This window comes from Juglans regia, chromosome 9 (genome assembly GCF_001411555.2).
Source record: "Juglans regia cultivar Chandler chromosome 9, Walnut 2.0, whole genome shotgun sequence".
Taxonomy (NCBI): domain Eukaryota; kingdom Viridiplantae; phylum Streptophyta; class Magnoliopsida; order Fagales; family Juglandaceae; genus Juglans; species Juglans regia.
This window is the reverse complement of record NC_049909.1, coordinates 20,328,708-20,351,664: the sequence shown is the minus strand read 5'-3', so window position 1 is coordinate 20,351,664 and position 22,957 is coordinate 20,328,708. Positions and strand designations below refer to the sequence as shown.

Genomic DNA, 22,957 nt, shown 5'->3' with positions numbered 1-22,957 from the left:
GTCTGAGGAGCCTCAGAAAGAAAACGTATATAAATGCTTAAGAAAACATAAATAATGTTAAAGAGTAGTAATCCATCAAGAGAATGCAAATGCGAACACATGGCTGAAATTGGATAAAACGTGAACTAGGACAACTTGAGAAAACCATTCATTTAGCAAGCAAACTAACGCAACAGTACACCCCCATCGTATCAGAAACGACTAATGATTGCGAAGTCGTTGTTTCTTGGTAAAGGGTCATGCTTTTTCCCGACTAGGGACACAAGAAAATGACCCCCATTGCATTAATAATCATGCAGCAATCAGACTTCAAACCCCACACCCAAATCATTGACACAGTATATTCGATGCCATTACACGCAGAAAATTTATTTTCTCACATTTTTCACTCATTTTCCACTCAAACATCTTTTCAACTAGGATCTAACTTGTGGTTGACATACACATAATCCCCTCACACTCACCCATGGGTGTGAACAAACTTGCCGGTATTCCAATTACCGTTCGAGACGTGTCATTTGTCGGTGACCCCCCCGAAGCTACAACCCTTTGTCCTGCAACGGAGGCTAAACTTTCTAACTTTATGGCAAGGTTGACAATCCCATGGCACCTTGAACCGTCTCGAACCCGCAGCCGGTAACTCAAGTACCGGACGGAGCCAACCGGCGGCGACCCAATATCGTAGACCGGAATCTGACACCAACCCAGTTGAACCTGACCCACAATGAGCCTCTTGGTGTATAACCGGAGATAAATGGCGGAGTATCTGTTTGCAAAGAAGGTGGTATCCAGAGGGATACGGAACTTGTCGCCCCAGGTGGGGTTGGTCCCGCCTTCATTGTCCACCCTTGTTTTGTACACGCGACACTTCTTCCGACTGGGTGGTACCATGGTGAAGGCGACGAAGGGTCTGATACGGCGTGAAAAGAGAGTAAAAGAGGTTGCCTCCAGTCCCTCCGCTGAAAGCACGACGATCTCCAGGATGAACTCCGGTTGATTTTCCCTCGCCATGTTGGGCTAGTAGCGATCGATGGGGACGAAAGAGTTATGGGTTTATATTAATTACATTTGATGGATTTCTTGGGAATTTCAGAGGTTACTCACACTGCAGCTTCCCCGTGGAATGGAAATGGTCCATATGGAAATTTAAACCCAAAAGCCTTTGCCTCTTCTCACGATTACAAAGTGAAGTCAACTGGGACGAGTGACATGTGACGACAACATTTAGTTGGGACCTGAGTGAGAGTAATGCTTATCCACCCTTTCTCAATCTTTTGTTGAGCAACATTACGTTGTAAAGCTATGTATCATATTTTCATTTTATTTTAATCGTAATATTTAATATATTTATTATTATTAAATAATAATAAAATATAATAAATAATTATTTAATTATAATAAATATATTATATCATACTTAATATAATAAAATAAAAAAATAAGATAATAATATGATGTTTAAAATTTTTCTTATAGTAAAAGTTGCTCAATTCGGCTCCATGTCTGTTTTTTCCTTGCCGATCAACATTATTGATGGTATTAAATACCATCTACAGACAGATACGTTTAAGAATATTTATTATTCTACCCAAAAAGCTTCAAGGCATCTTAAAACATTTTAAAGTAGAGTGGAATTACTCTATTTTATTGGTTTATATTGATAAACACTTTTTTGAGTCTTAGGAAGCATCGTGAAAAGTCTTGCAATTTTAGATATAATATTATACGTATTAAATAAAAGATCAATTGTATCAATTTCTTTTTGTTTTTAATTGAAATTTTAAATTTTAAATTATCAATAACTAAAGCAAGCAATATTTATGTATTGTTATAATTTTAAATTTCAATTTATCAATAACTAAAGCAATATATATATATATATATATGTATTGTTATGTGATTAAAAATTAAAAATTTAAATTTAAATTTTATCCCTTAATAAATGGCAAAGAAAAGGCGTGATTAAAGTCCCGTGACTCACCTTGCACACGTTATTTTAATAGGCAATAGCTGCATACTTTTCCTTTTGTTCCTGATTTTCCACAAAATTGTCTGTCCGATACGGTGCATGTCCGGAGCTTTTTTCTGTCCATGCATTATTACGCTTGCCACGTTTCTCTTTTATCTTTTAGAAAGATTTATCTCATCATTCTTATATTATATAATTTTTTTTAATAAAATATGTAATGTATAAATAATAAATAAAAAAATTTAATTAGTTTTAAAAAAATAAAATCAACAAATTTTAAAAAAAATAAAAATCTATATAATATGTGAAGATGATGAATAACAAATTTTTTTTTCTATTTTTCATTAGACCAAACACAAGATTCCGTATTTTCTTTAAAAAAAATATACATAAATCTAAATATAGTACAAAAAAATTATTTTTTATTTAATAAAAATACACAAAACTTGCACGCTACAATATTTTATTGTAATTAGATGTATTATTATTTTAATATAAAATAATTATTTTAATCAATCAGCACAAAAATTACGTTAAAACGACTCGATATAACAGAACTCTTTTTCTAGCGTGTAGAAAAGGCAGGTGCAAGAGAGAGTACTTCAGCTTCGCAGGACTTGGTGCCCACTTTTACTATATATGGAGGAACCCATGATGGCGAAGTTCTGGATTTGTTTTACGATAAATAATTTGTACACGCTCCATTAGAGAAACTTTGCGTAAGTTCATTGTAAAAAATTATTAAAAAAATATAATTTCTCTCTAATTGAAAACAATCCCTAACCTCTTAGATTTATTGCATCCAATACACAGAATACTTGAAAAAGATTAAAAAAAATAAATAAATAACTAAGAAGAAATTTATTAAAAATATTGAAGACATCAACCAAAGTTGAAGGAAGCATGGACAATAAAGTTGACTCCTGTGCTTGATGAGTTGATAATCAAAAGTTGACTACTGACCCAACTGACAATTAAAGTGTTGGAAAAAGATTAATGTTAAACTAATTGAACTTTAAAGACTTCATTTGTTAGATAAGTTGATAATCAAAAGAAATGATTAGGGGCTTAAAAAAATGATTAGGGGATTAATTGAACTTTGAAGACTTCATTTGTTAGAGATAATATCAAAGTCAAGAATATTTGAATTTTGATGTTATATTATTTTTGAGATTGATTATGAGTTTTAATTAGACTCAATAAGTAGCTTAAATCTCATTTATTATTTATTGAACGAGTTATACTCATTTTAGAATTTAAAGATTGACCATTAGAAATTTATTTCAATTTAAAATATCACTGATTGAAGTCCCCTATGCAGCCTCAGTCATTGCTAATTCTACATTGAATGAAAAACTATATCATATTTTTAAATTCAAACTCTCTTATTGAATGATCGTGACTGAGTCCAACTCAAACTCAAACTCAAACTTGTCGACATCTTATTCCAATGAGGATACAACTTTACAAGTCGTCTTTACATTAAAACTCTTTAACCGACTGCCTTCTCAAACTCTAAGTCATGCATGTCTCCACCTTCCATTAGGATTTATGCCCTAATATAACTCTCTTACAATTCTATAAATCATCTTTACATTAAAACTCTAAAATTGACGCCTTATATATACGCTCAGTCCCATGCACTTTACGTATATCTCATTCATCTTCAAGTCCTAGTGTAGTTTCTGCTTATCCAAAATCACGCAGAGCACCTCTAGTCCACCAACATCCCTCATGTTTTCTCTCTCCTTCTACTTCACTTGATCGATTTCATGCCGGAAATATTTGATTAAAGTTGCAAGGTAAGTAGCATAATCATACCCTGTACAGTAAACAACATGTATTTTAGAAAAATATTGCATGTACGCCCTCCACAGGAAGGCCATTTTTATGTACCCAAGTCATGATAAAATTATGAAAACTCATGATTTTACGTGGAGAATTATGCATCAAAATATTTATGAAAAATCATGATTTTATGTGAGAGTTATGTATTAAAATATTTATGAAAAGTCATGCATGATTTTATGTGAGAAAACATGTATTACGACATTTTATGAAAAAAATGTGATTTCACTTAAAATCATAATATGACAAGTATGCAAGTATGATTATGATGAAGTATGAATAATAAGATATGTAACGGTCTATGTTATGATATGAAAACGGTACCATATGTTATGGGCGTATTGTATTGCCAAGTTGTACATGCTGGTAGTGCACCCAGTGTGTTTTCCCTGTGGCCACATATGAAATCAGAATCTACTTAGATTCACTAATCCTAACTCATGGGGGTCAACAATGGGTACCAACCTATGACAAGTGAAAGATACGTTCATATTCATGTTATTTAAGTATGTATTCATGAGTATACATATTTTTCAAGAAACCTTATGATTATTATGTTTACTATATGATGTGTTGCTTATTGAGTATTCAACTCATTTTTAGTTTAGTTTTATGTTTTAAAACCACCCCAAGGCCCAAATGATGATATTTATAAGGATGAGACTATCGGACATGACTTAGCCCAGGGAGGCGAGGCAGAGGCCTAAATAGTTTATGTCATGCTCAATTTTATGATTTAATGTTTAATAATTTATTTTGATAAGCACATAAGACTTTATTAAATTTAAATAAGCGCTTCCGCAGACTTTCTTTTAGATTTTAAGTATTTAATAAAAATTATATTATAAGGAATCTTTGTAGCTGTCGTTTCCTTTAGAATAAAAGAAAATATTTTGAAGTCAAGTTTTGTAGTAGAACTCCGGCTTCTTTAAGAATTTCTGAAAGTGATTTTATTCTTAAATTTGGAGAGCATGATGCTACAACTCTACACATCAACTTGAAAATAAAATTTTTATTGATATTATCATAATCATATGATTTGATTTTCATAACAGACAGATTGTTTATCTTATTCAAAAGTATCCATCTCCTATTGTCCTCCTCTCCATCTCGATTTCTATATTTATATATTGATTAGTTTGAACTCGAGAGAGATGATGAAAGAGAGAGCAATACAAGATAGCAATTTGAACTCAATAGAGGTGATGAAAAATCAATGTTTTTATTTTTATTTGATACATGGGGATATTGCTTCCCTTAATAAGAAAGAAATGTGTTGCCAATTAATTAAAAAGATCTTAACTTGAAAAATCAATGTTACATGGATATTAAGGGGGAAAAAGATATCCTAATTCAAAACCATAATGGAGAAAAATGTGAAGCACGCCATAGTTTGATGAAACATATTAAAGTTCTATAATTTATAATATATCCGTAATCTCGTGTCAAAAGTCGACAGAAAAGTAGGAAAATTTGAAAACCACTCACCACTATTATGTATTTGTGGCTAAAGTTGTAGCAATAAAAATCATACACTCCTAAGTAGTTTGTCCTCAGATGGAGATCATGTGCACAACCAATATTCTCCAATGAACTTTTATTTGTCCTTCTTAATGAATTACTCATGCATCCAAGCAATAGATAGTACCTGCTCTTAAAATGTATAAACTTCGTGCAAATCTTTTATAAAATATCACTCAAATTAAACAATTTTTTTTTATTTCAAGTTTTTTATTTCTTTTTCTAATCATTACTTAAATACAAAAATTAATACAATTTTTATAAATTTCAAAACAACAAATAATCTTAAAAAATTATATTCAAACAACTTTTCAACTTTATCTATTCATTTTCACAAATTCAAATATAATAATTATTCGTAACAAAATATTTATTCAAATTTTATCTTTCCTTTCTCAAAATCTAGTATCAAACAAATTCTCAAATATTTCCAAACATTTTTTATAACCAAACATTACCATTCGACTTGACCCAAAAGAGTAGTACAAAAAAGTCGTGTGGTACTAGAAATATGAAAGTTTAATATGATCTTTTAGGAATAAGTCCATGTACAAAGAAAAAGCTTTTGTCGAAATAAATGATCTTATAATAGAAACTATGGATAATATGAAACGATACTGGTGAGTTCGCAGAGGCCATTGATCCACAATCAATCACTTTCTGCTTTCCTTGTACGAAAAACGAAATACCATTGATTTCTTAATCATGTTCTGTTTGCTTGGACAGGACGCAATGTTCTACCCAATATTTAAAAGTTACTCGTGAGATTTCAGTGGTTGACAGGAGCAAGGACCTGCCCCCAACTGAAAGGCATGCTGATTCACAAGACAACAATATGATTGAACCACTTTTGATATTCATTTTCTGTTTTTCTAAAACAAAAGTTGCAGAAACAAGTTTACAAATCTTATTTTTCTAGATGGAAAAAGGCAGGTAGCTTAAAAGAATGTGGGACGTGGTCGAGTAGAATGTGATCCGAAGGGATTGTACAACTTTGTATATTACGCACTTAATTAGCATGCCATTCAGGGTTTGGACTGGTACCCCCATGGATTGTTGCTTGCCCAATTCCATTGGTCCCTGCACATCTCCTCAATACCATATCTCGCCCTGGAAAAAGGCACCAACTTAGTTGTAAAGAACTAGCATTGCTTATAGACAAACATTATTATCAGCCATTAACAGCTTTGTAACTCAGGTCACAGAATAATCATCGTACATTCAAGTATGTTATATTAGAAAAGATCCATCTCATTGTCGAAAGTTGTATCATAGCAAATAAGAAAGAATATTAATGTCATGCAACTTGGAATGCATAAAAAGCATAGAATAACCACATACTTCCATCCAAGTTCTTTCTCAGCTTTTCCTGTAGAAGCATAAACAGCCGTAGCATCTCCTGGCCTCCTTGGACATAGTTTGATGGGGATTTTCTGAAGACAAAAATTCAGCATGTATTCAATATCTCAGAGAGAGAGAGAGAGAGAGAGATAACACTCACCTTGCCGGAAGCTTTCTCAAATGCGGTGACCATTTCAAGTACTGATGTACCGCATCCGGTCCCCAAGTTGTAGGCTATGCAACCTAAGAGAGTAAACTATCGGTTAATTTACTTTTGCCTCACCCAAATGCTAAAATGAGATTCTCATAGTAACCCCACGATGATGCCTAACAAAAAGTTAACATGCAATAGCCAGATTCATTAGCAACTAAATATGCGATGATGAAGAATGATCACCAGTATTCTGTGTCATGAAAAGCTTCCGAAGAGCAGCAATGTGGCCATCTGCCAAGTCCATGACATGGATGTAGTCTCGGACCTGTTCATCAAAAACAGAGATACTTAATAACCAAATAATAATATTCTGTCGTCTCTATTGAAATCCTGTGATGACAGAAAGTCAAACAAGGCTTATAAAGGATTGTAACTGGAATATATAACCATTCATGGTCTAGGTCACACAGGTCCATCCTATCCAATCCTACTCAAAATTCTTTACTAGAAAAGAACATACCGCAGTACCATCCTTTGTTGGATAATCATGGCCATATACGTTAAGTTCAGGCAATCTGTCAACAGCTACTTGTTGTATGTATGGCATGAGATTGTTTGGGATACCCTTTGGGTCTTCACCAATTCTACCACTCTCATGAGCCCCAACAGGGTTGAAGTACCTAAGTAATATAATTCTCCAATCTGGCTCTGCTTTCTGAATATCTCGAGCAATTTCCTCAAGGAAAAGCTAGAAAGATAGAATAAATTGAATGTCAGATAAATAAAGAACCCATACTCCTCTGAACGCAAGAAATAGCAAATGGGATTACTTATTTAATCTGAAAGGTGGTAAAAGAAAAAAGTGCCAAAGAAACATTATTAAGGACGCAATATAAGTACCTTAGTCCGTCCATAGGGATTCATAGCTTGCAACTCAAAATCCTCAATACAGGGTATTTTTTCAGGTTGGCCATAAACAGTTGCAGATGATGAGAAAACCATCTACATTCCCACATGAAAACATTATTTGCTTCATTAGGGGCAGAACATGACAACATGTGATGAAATTCATGCAAAAAGGTGCACAAGCTAAGATTAAGCATTTCTCTGTTAAAGTTCACCCGGAGATTAATGCTATAACTACCGAGGGCAGGTAAAAGAACTAGACACTGAAGATTACAAACCTTCACAGTTTAGCAGTTAGATATGTTATTCACTTCCGGATATGCACTATTCCTCTTTGGCATCAAATAATGGGCCAAGACAGATAAGCTCAAGAAATTAAATCTGAGGCGCACCTTTTTGCAATTGTATTTTGCCATAACCTCATAAAGATTGATGGTGCCAACCAGATTGTTATCAAAATAACGGCGAGGGTGTGCAACACTCTCCCCGACAGCTTTTAGGCCAGCAAAATGGATCACAGCATCAAATCTGGCTCAGTATACATTGATACAAAACCCAATGCCAAAAAATAAGCGACAGTGAATTCACATAAGAAACCAAGAAAAGACTCGAATTTCGTTTTCTTCAACAAAAAACGACTCTTAACAAAATTTTCCTGCAAAGAAAAGATACATATATCTCTGAAGATATTTTTTTACATTAAATCTTCGAAACCAGGAAATGATGGTGTAGAAGTCTATTAAGAAAAGAGGGGAAAAAAAAAACACATCTCAGTACCGTGTTTGGGAAAAGAGCTTCTCCAAGTCGTCCTTATTCCTAAGATCACCCTGCAACCACACCACCACGTAGTATTATAATGAAAGCAAGCCAAAACCCCAAACCCACAATTTGGTTGCCAATAAACCGTTAAAAATGGATAAAAACACGAATGGATGGTGTACCAATTCATTTGATCCTGATACCACTTAAATTGAATTCTAATTTTAGAAATAAAAACCAGCACCAGCATTGGCCAGAAATATCCCAGTAATATTGAGTAATTTTTTCCCATCATTTTCTCAGCTGCAAAAACACGAGAAATTCCAGAGAGTCAAACAGGCGGGAAATGTGATACCAGATGGAATTCTAGTTGCTGAGAAAGCTGGGGCCCCACCAAATCCCGAACCCTATCAACCGCCTCCGTGACGGAATTGTCGAGATTGTCGATGATGGAAACCCTAAACCCTTCATTGAGAAGCTGGACAACGGTGTGAGAGCCAATGAACCCGGCCCCGCCGGTTACCAAAATAGTTTTCTCCGACGACATCATTTAAGATGCAAACTCACCAAACAGAATATTTTTCTCGAGAAAATGAACAGATCGGAATGGAGCGAGTGGAATGGAGATTCTTATAGGAATTTGGATAAGACGGTGCGTGTAAGGGGGAGAGATGGAGAGAGGGACAGCGAAGAAGCAACGAATCAGGTTGGTTTGGATCCTTCTATTTTTGGCTAGTTTTGGCCGCTTTATTTGGCGTACTTTATCGTTCCATTGATCATGTGAATGTGACTGTGACCGGTGGTCAAAAGTACGAGCGACTATAGGTCCTGTTTAGCCACGTTGTCTCTCTCAGGCAGCGGCTTTTCCAGATTGTCATTAGTTCAGCCTCAGGAGCGAAAATGAAAAGTAATGTTTTCAACCCAATTTATTAGCAATTTGGTATTTTACATTTAAAATTATGGCACATTCTTCGAATCTTCAGCACTTATAATTATAACCTTTCGCCTATTAAAAACAAATATATAACTATTATATTTTTAAGTCGATCAGTAAAAAATATTATCTATATAATTTAAATAGTAAAATTTAATTTATAAATTTTAAATTAAATTAAATTATATTATGTTTATCAGATATGTTATCCACACCAACTTATGAATATAATTTTTATTTTCCAATAATTTGGCCTATTATCTATATCAAGCAAAACGATTACCCTTGTTAGATGAGGTTTCGTTTGGATTTAGAGATGAGTTGAGATGGTTTTATATGAGTTGAATAAAATGTTATTAGAATATTATTTTTTAATATTATTATTATTTTGAGATTTGAAAAAATTGAATTATTTATTATATTTTATATAAAAATTTAAAAAAATTATAATGATGAGATGAGATGAATTTACAATCCAAACCGAGGCTAAGACTTATTTGAATGTATTGGGATGAACTTTGCTTTTTTTAAAAATAGAACCATTCAAGATTTGGCACCTGCAAAACTTGATAAATTTGAACAGTCCAACTGGCTGATCACAAACTAAAAACCAATCGACGAACAAGTCAAAAGACAAAAAAAAAAAAAGAGTACAGAAAACGCAAATCAGGGTGGCTACTCTCATCGACAAGCTGTTCAAAATTTACAACTATGTGAAAGGACCCAAAAAAAGAAAGATGTTCGATGACTTGCAGTTATTAACCGAGGTCTCTGATCAATGACAGATTCGTCAAACATTCAGAATTATATAGAGAGAGAGGAAAAAGAAAAGAAAACACTGTAATTTATGGGCAATCAATGGGATAAAAATCATACTATTTAAGGTGATGGGAATAAAAGAAATAAACCAAGGGGGTTTCAATTCAAACATGCATGTATGTACTATGAACGATCATGTCTATTGATCCATATATATTAGTAGGCTTAAGAGGGCTGCTTTACTGCATGGACTACAGATGCCCAACATCAAACGTAATCCCAAGAAGAAATATATATAGCCACTTTGCTTTATTACAAACTTAACAGCACAGCAGATATCATTAAGCACCACATGTGTAAGCACTAGTCAACTTCAGAATAAGGAGCAACAACCACCAAATTTCTCTACGATATTGCTGCAGGCATACAAATTACTGTTAGTCTCGGGTGACACTTTTGACAACTGCCTAGTTCTGTAGCCATTTTTCACTCGAAGAACAAATGCAACGAATACCTCTTTACATTCATTCCTCTCCATCGAATGAAGGTTCCCAAGCATGTGATAGCTTAAGAGAGTATAATAATATGCACACTAGAAAATCCCTACCAAGAATAATAAAACAATTCAAGATCTATTCTGCACAACACGGTCATCTCTCCTTCTCAAGCAAGCCTAACAAAATGTAATTTGATGAGATGATGCTGTGTACACAGAAACAAACTGGGAATTTTTCAATACGATCAGATCTTAGTTACTCTGTCCCTGGTAATGGAAGTAGATCTTTGCAATACAGGTTTTAGGCTCAGTTTGATAGCCGATAAATGGGTAAAAATCTGAAGTAAAGTTAATCACTTACAATCCAATCATTTTAAGGTATCAACATTGTATTTGCACCAATATCAGGATTTTGAGACGCACTTGCAGATACTGATCGGCCACAATTAGCAGGGACTGAATCCTTTTCCAAGTCAAATGCATATTCCAGGCATCTGCCTAGAGACACAAAACCAACTGAAGTTTCAGGTCTATGAAAGAAAGAGCTGAAACCCTGCTTCATGTTTTGGAAGTCTGTACTATTGACATCTCGCCCGCCACGAATAGATGAGACTCGACACTCAGGTGTGCAGGTGACATCATTACCAGCCTTAGTGGAACTCTTTTTCCTTATTATAGAAGGTGTATTTTTAAAGGTCATTGCTGAGTTCCGTAATATGGATTCTGGGCTGCTACCAGATGCATATATACCTTGTTGAACGGAACCTGGAGTAGAATAACACAACGGAGTGATCGGATGCCTCAAATAATCATTCGAATTTAGAAATCCACCAGTTTCTATGGCATTAACCAAATCACTCAGCAAAGGTGGCTCAGAAGGTGAGCAACCATGATTTGTATCTACAGCATGCAGCAAATCACTATGGACTTTGTTTTTAATGCAAACACGGCTCATGTCCTCATCAAGTTCCAACGTTCTCGAAGTTGTAAATAGATTGTCAGATTTATTGCCCACTCTTGTATTCATTACACCTGAGGCATAATCCCCTAACCTTTTTGGAGATTCAAATAATTTGCCAGCAACAGGAAGAACTTCAACAGAATTACAACTTGGTTTAGTGTAAGCAGATGCATCAAAGGATCCAGTGATGATACTAGCTGCAGCAGTTCCTGTTCCTTCAAACAGTGTCCCATTTAGTGGATCCAATGGTTCACTTTCCCCTCTTTCTGAAATCTCACCAGTTACAGATTCTGCCATTGAACAAATCTCTCTTCCATAAGCATTTCCAAGAACCAAATCAGTAGGACAAGTGTCAACACTGTGCCCCAAACCCATATCGTGATTAAGAGAGAAGATTTTTCCAAATCTCTGTCCCTCCACATTAACCTTCATGCATTCAACTTTAGTTTTAGAACTGAAGAAATCTGAAGATGTAGGTTTTGATTCAGGACTGCAGAAACCAGGAGAGATATTTATGAACATATCCCATTGACAACCATCGCTAGATTGTGAATTGAGTTTCTTCTTCATCGAGCAATTCCAATGATTCTTAATTGCATTGTCCGTCCTGCTGATTTTTACATTAATGAACCATGAGAAGATTATAATATTAATGCGTCCATTAAAAGGCATGGATTACTCTATTTGATAATTGCACGCAAACATATGAACTGATATATGGTACAAATGCACACACACATGCGGCATTTTCCCATTTTTCAATTGAACATGACAATACTGAATTTTCGCCCAAACATCTTAGTAACAAACATTCAGCAATAAGATTTCATCAATGATCAAATGAGACGAATGTAGTAACTTTTTTGAAGCTTGCTGCAGATGGGGAGCCGAACAACATCATTTGGTAATCCCTACCTAGAAGATAACTTATCCAGTTATTTTTCTCTCTCTCCACCTTATCAATATATTTTGGCAGATACCTGTCTTGCTCAGTCCCTAAATAAGGACAATCTAATATCCAAGAAACCAAAAGGTTACGCTCCCACAAATTTCCAACCGAAACTGGCTAACTTGTAAACAAGAGTCGCTTGCCACACTGAGTTGTTTCAGAAAATTTTTTGTCATAATTTACTTTTAGCATGACTGCAAAAATTATATAAACTGAATTGTTTCCCTTTGTTATAGAAACGCGTCCAAAATAGTTTGCTTTTGAAACTCCACAAAATCCAATAGTCAATCTCAATTGGGATCTTTTGACTGTATTGTTGCAATTATATAATATGTATTCCAAGAATGTTACCATTCTATGAGTAGTAATCTATGTCGATAAATTGATCTTAGATACATACCTTCCAGGTAGAAACCTTGCTATTTCTGCCCACCTGTTACCATAGATTTGGTGGTAATAACCAAGAATTGACTCCTCCTCATCCGTCCATGCATCTTTCTTTATATCTGGGTCTAAATGATTGTGCCACCTAAAATATTAATATATAATACTATTAACTAATTTCACTCTCAAAAAAAAAAAAAAAACTAATACACCACACAACATGCAGACAGACTAGATACTAAACATTCGGCCCATTCAGCTGCTTGCACGCTTGACCTGAGAAATACTATCGTGAAGTTTTTATTACAGTATCTGGAAAACTAACAAGTTGCACAAGAAGGATATGATGGGAACTTAAATACAGGAAATATGCACAGCAATTAGAATGCCTTCCAAAACTGATTGCCTACTTAGAAACATACAGCACCTACCTCTCTCTGCACTGCTTGCCTATACGACCTGGTAAGAACTTAGCCATAAGAGACCACCTCTTGCAACCATGCTTTTTGACGAACTCCATTATACAGTCATCTTCCTGAAAGTCCCAAGACGAAAGGAAAAAAGGACCATGATCGCATATCAATGACATTGAAAATATAAATGAATGAATTATTTCTTCTGGCCAGCAAAACATGCTAAAATACTCGATGTTTTAATTATTTGATTGGTACCTCCTTTGTCCATGATCCCTTGACAAGTTCAGGATTCAGAACCTTTTGCCAGTGGTGCAAGCACTGAATATCTGAGCGACCTGGGAGATATGCAGCTGTACAAGAAATATAAACAATTATATGATCAGATTTGCAGAAGAAAATGAAAATTTATGCACTCTACTTCTGTTTGCATCCTATGTCAGAGATAGCAATTTATTCAACAATAACATCCATAAAGGAAGTTCCGGCAAACTGGAAATTGACAAGGGACACTTTTCACCAAAAAGACTGACCCTAATTACACTTATCCAATGATGAAACAAAGAACTTCAGCAGGACGATTGCAAAACCTCTGGTGCCACTAACATCCAGAGTATTCAGGGTCATGAACAGATCAAACCAACTGAAACCAGATGAATGGTCAGTCATGACTATCCCTTATAACTTTCTTCCTCATAGATAAATGATTTATGGCTGGCATCCAAAAAGAAGCAGTAGACTGTAGATAGTGCACTTAAAAATACTACAAGCCCAAAGTTGAAAGCAAGGAAAAAGCCTAATATGCATGCCAATACCTATTTTCTTCCAATTCTTTCCATTGTACTTTTTGACTGCTTCAAATAGAACATTATCCTGTCCATCAAAATTCCAATGGTATTTTCGTTAGAAAACCCTTAAAAGCTGTAGAGGGAGAGAGGGAGAGAGAGCAATGATCGGAGTAAGTGCACTCATCAAAAGTATTAAATGCTATGCTTCCGAATCCTAACAACTACTGGCAATGTATTTATAAACCGGCTAACTTTGTATTACAGTTCCTCCAAAAAGTGAAAGCCCTGATCTAATATTCTCCAAGTTATTATTACAAAGTTTATATGGCTATCTGTAACATCTGGCAGTATATTTTGCAGACCAAAACCAAAACTAAAAAACAAAAACAAAACATAAAGAAACTTCAACTAGAATATCCAGTGGTTGACCTCTTTTTCTGTCCAGCCTCCTCTTCTTGAACGTTTAGTTGGACCAGTCCGCCTCCTTCAATAACAGAACAACTCACATCAAATACAAACTGGAGTGATTTCACCCAGAAATAAAGGACATTGATAACCAATAATCAAAACTAATTCCACTACAATGCACTAGTCAAATTAACTTCCTTATCCGCTTCGCATCCCAAAGGTTTTTATTGCCCGGCAACAAACAGATGTCCATATCATAAGCTGATTTGATTCATTTTACATGTGATAGAAGATGGTCTCTATTCGAAAATCTCTAAACAACAGAAGTCATGGCTTGACTAGCATTTTTCAAGTTTTGACTTTTGCCGCGGGCACCGCCGCACCACTACAAATGTGGCTATACTACGTATTAGGTGGCTTGGTCAATAAAAAGAATTTAGTATTCACAATTCAACGATGTTCAATGTTAGAAAATCACTCGAGGATTTTGTTCTTAAATGGTATGGTAGCTAGATAATCCATTCAGAAATCACTATAGAGGAACTATAGTAAGAAAAGCATACCCTACAACAGATCTTCTTCTCAGAACAGGGGTATCAGAATTGCCATCGGATAAGGAAGAACAAGAAGCGACTCTAAATTCTTTATCTGAATCCATAGAAAACTCCTTCTCATTCTTAATCTCTACCATGATCTTTCTCCTGAATTAGTTAGCCAAACACACCCTCAAAATTAAAGCGGATCTCGAATATCAAACAAAGTGCAAACAATCCAGCAGCATGTAAGGAATATGAAAATAAATTACCAAGCAAAGCCACTGAAACCTAAAGCAAGACATATTTAACGAAAATTCAGACAGATTTCTTCGATATCATGTTTGCTTCCCGGGGAAACCGAGTAACCGAAAAGCAATTAGAGCTAAGTTTGAATATTTGACTTCCTCGAGACTCGAAAAAAACCTAGAAAACGAACGATTAAAAACTGTCATTTTCCTACGTTTCTCGGGAACCAAACATCAACCAAAAAAATGAGAAAAAAAAAAAACGTAAACAAGTCCAATTATGAATAGTACAAAGCAGAAGTAAAAAATATAACGTGATCATGCATAAAAGTGAACGAATCAACCTGAGAGTAGAAAGCTTGAAGAGTTTCTCAGAGCGGTTTCTCCTCCTTAAATGAGACTCCGAAACTGTAACCCCCCGAGCCAATGAGACATCGAATATATAATAACAAAAGTACAAGAAAAGGAAGTGAACGAAATGCAAGAAGTTCTGAGACGTTAGAATAAAGCAGCGACGTCGTTGGGGAGGAAGCAAGCCACGAAGTAGCAGAGAGCGAGGCTCTGTGGCTGATCAGAGAGCTCGTGAATGTGCATGGATACTCATGGAGGAGGTTTTGGCAGTGGCTCTGCTCCTTTTTAAACTCGCCCCAGGAGCTTCGTTATTTGGGATACGGGTCGGACGGGTCCAGAATCATGATGCTGGACTCGGATCATGTTGGGAAGAATCTGGCCTGACCCATAAGCAGGCTTGATTTGGTCTGTGAGCCCTTTAGTTCAGGCTTGGATTACAAACCCAAAGAAAAATCAGATATATACATGCATTGGATCACTTTTTGTCTCACTTTCTTTTACCCACATGTACAAAGCCTGTTTGCAATTACAAATCCAGACAATATTTGGTACTTCCCGCAATGTTTTTCAAGCCGAAGAAAAATATTATCGAAAGTTTATAATAATTAAGATTTCAGTAAAGAGGGGTGTTACAGCTATAAAAGAGATATTATAAAAGTAAACTCACTATTAAAGTCTAAAAATGACACAACAGACCAGAAGGGGAGAGATTCATTCTCAGTCCGTTGTGACAATTCAGGCCTCGATCGGTGCGACTTTACGATGTCAGTACCTACATCCATAGCGGTAAAACAAAAATAAGTGTAGAGAAGATAAAGAGACCATGACACATATTTACGTGGTTCGGCATAAAACTTACGTTCACTGGAGTTTTGGAGAGGAGAGAGTCTACTATAATATGCTTATTTACAGTCTTTCATGGTCTCTCGTCCTCACTATACAGTAGAGATCTGAGCTCTATCTTTTGCTGGAGATTCTATCACTGGAGTCCCTCTCGAGAGGTTGAAGAAGTGAAGCCCCTAAGGAGAAGCCTGGCCGAAAGGTCCCTCACCCCTAGAGTCATCTGACCATTTCCTTTTATCTAACCCTCTTTCTGCATGCACCTAAGGAGTGGTGGTGATTGACAGTCTTTCCCTTGCGTGTCTGACATTTTCTCCTCCTTTCCACTTTCTCCCTTACCTTCCCATCTTTTCCTCCTACACTCTCTTTCCCTTGTCCCCTCTCCCTCTTCTACTATTTTATAGTGAGGGCCATTTGGTGAGTTGGGCCTATTTATATGGGCTTGGTATATTTTATCACTTCCAGTCACAAACTGGCATAATTTTATATAATAAATTAAATTTATTTTATAATAGAAATAATTTTACAATCTAACTTATCATATCAAATCATACTAATTTATAAGTTTATTTTTATAAAACTTCTCCATTGTTAAAGTAACATATATGAAGGCTTAATGAGCGAGATTCTTATTTTATTATTCTTATATATGATGATCTCCTGCTGCATGCATATATGCTAATTAAACTGAGCGACTAGTACAGTACTTGGCTTGATTATTTGCTAGCAGGCTTTCATTATTCTGGGTTGGATGCTTGCTCTCAGCTTCTATGCATATTTGACTCTTTATCCTGCTAGCTAGATGAATTAATTATATTCTATGGTACTTTGAATCATTCTACTCATCATTTTCATATTATACATTATACTTGATTTTTTTTTTTTTTTACTAAACTAAAATAATTCTTCTACTCATCATCTATACACCACATATTTTATAAGAGAAAAAAATAAAAAAATAATATATAATGTGTAATGTAGGGATGATTAGTAGAATTTTTCTTTTTCTCTAAATTAGTTCAAAACCATTGCAGTACTGAGAGTATTGGCATTAATTTAGCCAAGTGCATTTTTATCTTCAAATTTAGCTAATATCATTTATATTTGGCCAACATGAATTAGTCAAACTAATTTCATCTAAAATGTGAGTTACAGTAATTCTCTTATTCTTTTCAAATATGAAATGTAACAAGTCTAAATGTATTTTTTTTTATTATATTTCGGCACCCTTGCCGTGGCTCTTCTTCTTCCCTCTTTTGGTTATATGCTTGTGGTCATGTCATTTTCTCATATGTTATCTTGTTATATTTTGAGATTATTATATTAGATATGAGATTTTTATAGATTGTACATATGTGATTTTTATTTACATATGAGATTTATCATCTATGTACATATGAGATTATTATATTATGGATTGCTGGATTGTGAAAATGAAAATGAAAATGATTATAATTGTTGGAGGTTATTGAAGATTATAAAAATAAAATAAAAAAGTAATTAAAGAAATATAAATAGTAGAAAATAATAATAATTTATTATTATAGAGAATATGATGACTAATTTAATGTAGATTTTAAGTGTTAAGTGATTAAGTAAAAGTTAAAAAGTTACATATTCTTCAAATTTTAAAGATTGAGATAACCAATCCAATGCCAATGTTCTCAAATTGAATTTCTTCCTATTTCATGACACTTTGTCCCTCCAATCCTAACGCTCCCAAAAATATAAAATAATTATTTGAGTAGTACTACATGATACACTTAAAATTTAATTTACTCTTTTATTTATAAAACTTATTTTGTTAGTTTTATTTTGAATTGAAATTTTAAATTTTATAATTTTCAACGTATCAATAACTAATACTTGAAAAAGTAAATTTTTGTAAGCTTTTCTTAAATATATTTAGTATTTTCCTAATTATTTATTATGAGTTATTTGTCAAGAAGACGACAATTTTCATCTAGAATTAATTCATTCTAATAAAAAATAATAATTTTCGTAATAAATAATAGATCATAAATTTTTTTTAAAAAAAATCTTTTTGGACTTACGCATCTATTAGATTGCACGAACAATGCTGGGATGATGCTGTGATTTATTCCGTTCAATACTGTTCAGTTTCCCTCTCTTAGGCTCCTAGCTGCTATTATTTCTTTTTGTACTAATAGGGAAATGATTTATAAGTGCTAAAAAATTATTCTCATCTGTTACTATTTACAATCTTATACCTCACATCTTATAAAAAATATCTAATTTTTTATGAAAAATATCTCTACGATCACACCTTATAAAATAATTATAAATATAAGGTGTATGAATGAATAGTAATTAATGTATAGCATTCTTCATGAGTCTTTAGCTGCACAAATATTATACAATTGTTTTATAAAAGATAGATTTTACTATAAAAAATATTAAAAACTCATTTTATTTTTTATAAAAGTTTAATTTACATATTTATAAAAAAATGGTTCAAAATTGATACATTTCAAACCTGTACCTATCATTACTAGGAATAAATTAGAGGCAGGCAAGATCTGCACAAAGCGATGCTGGGAATTATTCGGTTCCATTGTCGTAGAATGACTTTTGAGACAAGTCTACTGGCATATTATTCTAAGCCATGGGACCTTCACGTGTCGTTTCATTCATCCGATTCTTCAAATACTTCCAATAGTAGTTAATGGCAGGGCTGGTTCAATGGTATTTAGTTCATTGCCAGTGAGTGATTTGAATTTAGAGAGGAGTTGAGATGAATAGAGATGATTTGTGAATAGTATAATAAAAATTAAATTATTTATTATATTTTGAGTAGGAATTTGAAAAAATTATTTTGAAATTTGAAAAAATTAAATTGTTTATTATATTTTATGTAAAAATTTGAAAAAATTGTAATGATGAAATGAAATGAGATGAGATGAATTGAAATGAGTTGATGTGAGTTTTGAATGTAAATAAGGAAGTCTCACCTTATGCAAGGTTTTAAAAATAAAAATGAGGTGTTTATTTTTAATATTTAAAAAAAAAATTAAAAATATTTTATTAAATAAAATTTTAAATAATATAAAATTAATGTGTGTAAGATCCTATAATATTAAATTTAATATTTAATACAATAAATTATTTATATTTTTAAATAATTTTTTTAAGATCTTTTTAAATTGAGATTCGATTTAAGTTGTTGTATTGAATATAAATTTAAAAATAAATATTTTAAATAAAATAAATATTTTAAATAAAATATTATTTTATTATATTATAATTATAAACTCAAAAAAATTTCGCTTAAAATTTCTATTTGAATTGAGCCGCCCCTAGACTTTAATAGTCAGCTTTGATAAGTCTAGTCAAAAGATGGTTGGAAACTAAGCTACGGTACTAACTTTGGAATATAGCAAAAGGATGATGGATCGACGTCACTACCAACAATCCAACCGATAAGAGCGTTACCATTGGATTTATTAAATTTATCTTTAAATTTTAATAAAAAGTATATATTTTTTATATATTTAAAACTTTCTTATCTATAATTTCATATTAAATTAGTTATTAAATTTATTAAAATAATAATATAATATTATTTTTTAATAATAATATTTGATTTTTTTTCATATTTTATAATTATACTAATCATATATTAATTAATAATTTAATTTAATTCTTACATTATTATTACAAGATAGTTAAAGATTAAACATGAATAAAAAAGATCATTAGAAATTAAAAGTTAATAAAAAATAGATTTAATGAGTGAACAGTAACTACTTAAATTTAAAAAAATCTATATATTTACTATAACTCAAAGTGAAAATTGACACTTGAATGAAAATAGGTGAACAATCTATTTACAGTATACAATTCGGATAATTGATAAAATAGTGGGACTCACATCTTTTGAAATCTCAAAAATTAAAAATTATATTATTTCATTTTTCTATTTAAACATATTTATTTTACAAATTATTTTATCTCATCTTAATTCAAAAATTTTACTATTATTTAAACTATTTCATCTCATGTTAACTGTTTATCGAAACAAGGCCTTATTTTATTCTAAAATGCTCATAGGCATAATAAGATTTCAAATAATATATAGATACTGTATTTTCTATTAAAAAATATGTCTAATTGAAAATATGCATAAAACATACAACAAGAAGAAGAAGAAGAAAAATTGATTGAATTGTAAAAATGATCTTTAAATAAATTTGTTACTAAGAGTAAACAAAATATAGCAGAAAATTTAAATGAAATATTTGTAGATGATCAAGAAATACATCAAAAAAAGAAAAAAAGAAGAGAAAGAAACAAACAAATAAATACAATAAAAGGGATATAGGGATAATGTAAAACACAACAAGCCCAACAAATTAAAGAGATTGAGAATATTGTTCAAACATGTACTATTACACTTCTTGTTGGAGATATTATTAATTGATCAAAATGAGATATTAGAAAATTTTGAATATAAAAATTTAATTGATGATTTTGCATCTTAAAAAGCAAGAATAATAATTTTTAAATGAAAATATATTTTAAACAGAACATTTTTTAAGCGTATTTTGTTTAGATAATAATATGAGATGTTTCATCGTCATACGCACCCAAAATTTATTCTTGATGGCCTTTTGTTTCCTGGCTCGCTATTTGTTGACTTGTCTTCGAAACAAGGTTAAATAAATTTTTCTAAAATAATACGTGTAGAAATTAAAATTAAAAAGTTAAATAAAGTATTGTTATAATATATTTTTATTTTAAGATTCGAAAAAAAAATTATTTATTTTATTTTATAATAAAATTTAAAAAAATTATAATAATTAAATGAAATGAATTAAAAAATTTATTAAAAACAAACTATACATAAAAAAAAAAAAATAGAGGATTGCATTTTCCATGAAACGATTAATCATCAGTCGTCATCTATCGATTCAAAAAGCATTATCCTTTAGAAAAAATGCGGGTCCTCTTCTTTTTCTATGCACGGCCGGCTCTTCCACTATCTAGAACAATGGAAGAAGACACAAAAAATTAAAAAGACAATTAATAAGAAAATTCTAAAAAGAATTGAAAATTGAATCATCTAATAAAAAATAATAATTTTCGTAATAAATAATAGATCGTAAATTTTGTTTAAACAAATCTTTTTGGCCTCATGCATTTATTACACCTTGATTGCACGAACAATACTGAGATGATTCTGGGATTTATTCCGTTCAATACTGTTCAATTTCCCTCTCCTAGGCTTCTAGCTAGCCAGTCCAGTAGTGCAGTGCTATTATTTGTTTTTGTACAACAAGAGAAATGATTTAAAAGTTATAAAAAAAAAATTTTTCATCAATTATTATTTATTATACCACATTCGTATTTTATAAAAATTTTATATTTTATAAAAAATATGTTCACATTTTATAAAAAAATTATAGATATGAAGTGTAAGAATAAATAATGATTAATATATAATATTTTTCATAAATCTTAACTGTATAAATATTATAAATTTTTTTTTAAAAAATATATTTTACTGTTAAAAAATATAAAAACTCATTTATTTTTTATAAAATTACAATTTAATTTTTTATTAAAAAAAATAGATTTTGAGAGAAATAGATATCTTACGTATCGTATCGGTACGCGATTTTAGGATGCAAACTCGAAGACTTTTCCCTTATACATTTCAAACCTATACCTATCATTACTAGAAATAAATTAGAGGCAGGCAAGGGCACATGCAAGATTCATACGCCATTACTTTTGAGATCATGACGCGAGCAGATCTAGGGCTTTGTGCAGATGCTGAAGCGATGCTGGGAATTATTCGGTTCCATTGTCGTAGAATGACTTTTGAGACTATCCACTGGCACATTTCTAAGCCATGGGTCCTTCACGTGTCGTTTCATTCATCCGATTCTTCAAATACTTCCAATAGTAGTTAATGGCAGGGCTGGTTCAATGGTATTTAGTTCATTGGCAGTGAGTAATTTGAATTTAGAGATAAGTTGAGATGGATTGATATAATTTGTAAATAGTATAATAAAAATTAAATTATTTATTAGAGACTCTGTATTGACCATAAATCAAATGACAAATTTCAAAATAATTTTCAAATGAAAATCTCAAAAACTATCTTTCTATACTTGAAATTTATTTCATTTTATTTATCTCATTTTTATGCTCTCGTAGTCTGGTCTCTAGTTTCTACGGACTCATTTGTTTTTACAGTTATTTTTATTTCTATTTATCTAATTATTATAATTTTTTTAAATTCTCATATAAAATAAAATAAATATTTCAATTTTTTTAAATTTTAAAATAAAAATAATATTAAAAAAATATATTTTAATAATATTTTATTCAACTTTTAACTTTAATCTCAACTCATCTTATCTGTAAAA

At 32.2% G+C, this 22,957-nt stretch overlaps 3 protein-coding genes across 3 annotated transcripts; all 3 read right to left on the bottom strand.

Moving 5' to 3' along the window:
* Positions 1–135: 135 nt before the first annotated feature.
* On the bottom strand, positions 136–1,202 carry LOC108997065 (BON1-associated protein 2-like). Its single transcript, XM_018973162.2, has one exon. The coding sequence runs from the start codon at positions 1,009–1,011 to the stop codon at positions 424–426; it is 588 nt and encodes a 195-aa protein (XP_018828707.1). The 5' UTR covers positions 1,012–1,202; the 3' UTR covers positions 136–423.
* A 4,955-nt stretch (positions 1,203–6,157) lies between these two features.
* On the bottom strand, positions 6,158–9,303 carry LOC108997019 (bifunctional UDP-glucose 4-epimerase and UDP-xylose 4-epimerase 1). The gene is made up of 9 exons (XM_018973095.2): positions 8,854–9,303; positions 8,517–8,566; positions 8,132–8,267; positions 7,734–7,835; positions 7,354–7,581; positions 7,077–7,158; positions 6,840–6,922; positions 6,680–6,771; positions 6,158–6,448 (listed from the first exon to the last, which is right to left on the bottom strand). Exons 1-9 carry the CDS (start codon positions 9,046–9,048, stop codon positions 6,364–6,366), a joined length of 1,053 nt encoding a protein of 350 aa, XP_018828640.1. The 5' UTR covers positions 9,049–9,303; the 3' UTR covers positions 6,158–6,363.
* Positions 9,304–10,559: 1,256 nt separating this feature from the next.
* LOC108997066 (transcription factor MYB3R-5-like) lies at positions 10,560–15,795 on the bottom strand. Its single transcript, XM_035693995.1, has 8 exons — positions 15,716–15,795; positions 15,154–15,291; positions 14,612–14,666; positions 14,210–14,267; positions 13,653–13,747; positions 13,413–13,516; positions 12,998–13,126; positions 10,560–12,258 (listed from the first exon to the last, which is right to left on the bottom strand). The coding sequence occupies exons 2-8, from the start codon at positions 15,279–15,281 to the stop codon at positions 11,061–11,063; spliced, it is 1,767 nt and encodes a 588-aa protein (XP_035549888.1). The 5' UTR covers positions 15,282–15,291; positions 15,716–15,795; the 3' UTR covers positions 10,560–11,060.
* Positions 15,796–22,957: the final 7,162 nt, after the last annotated feature.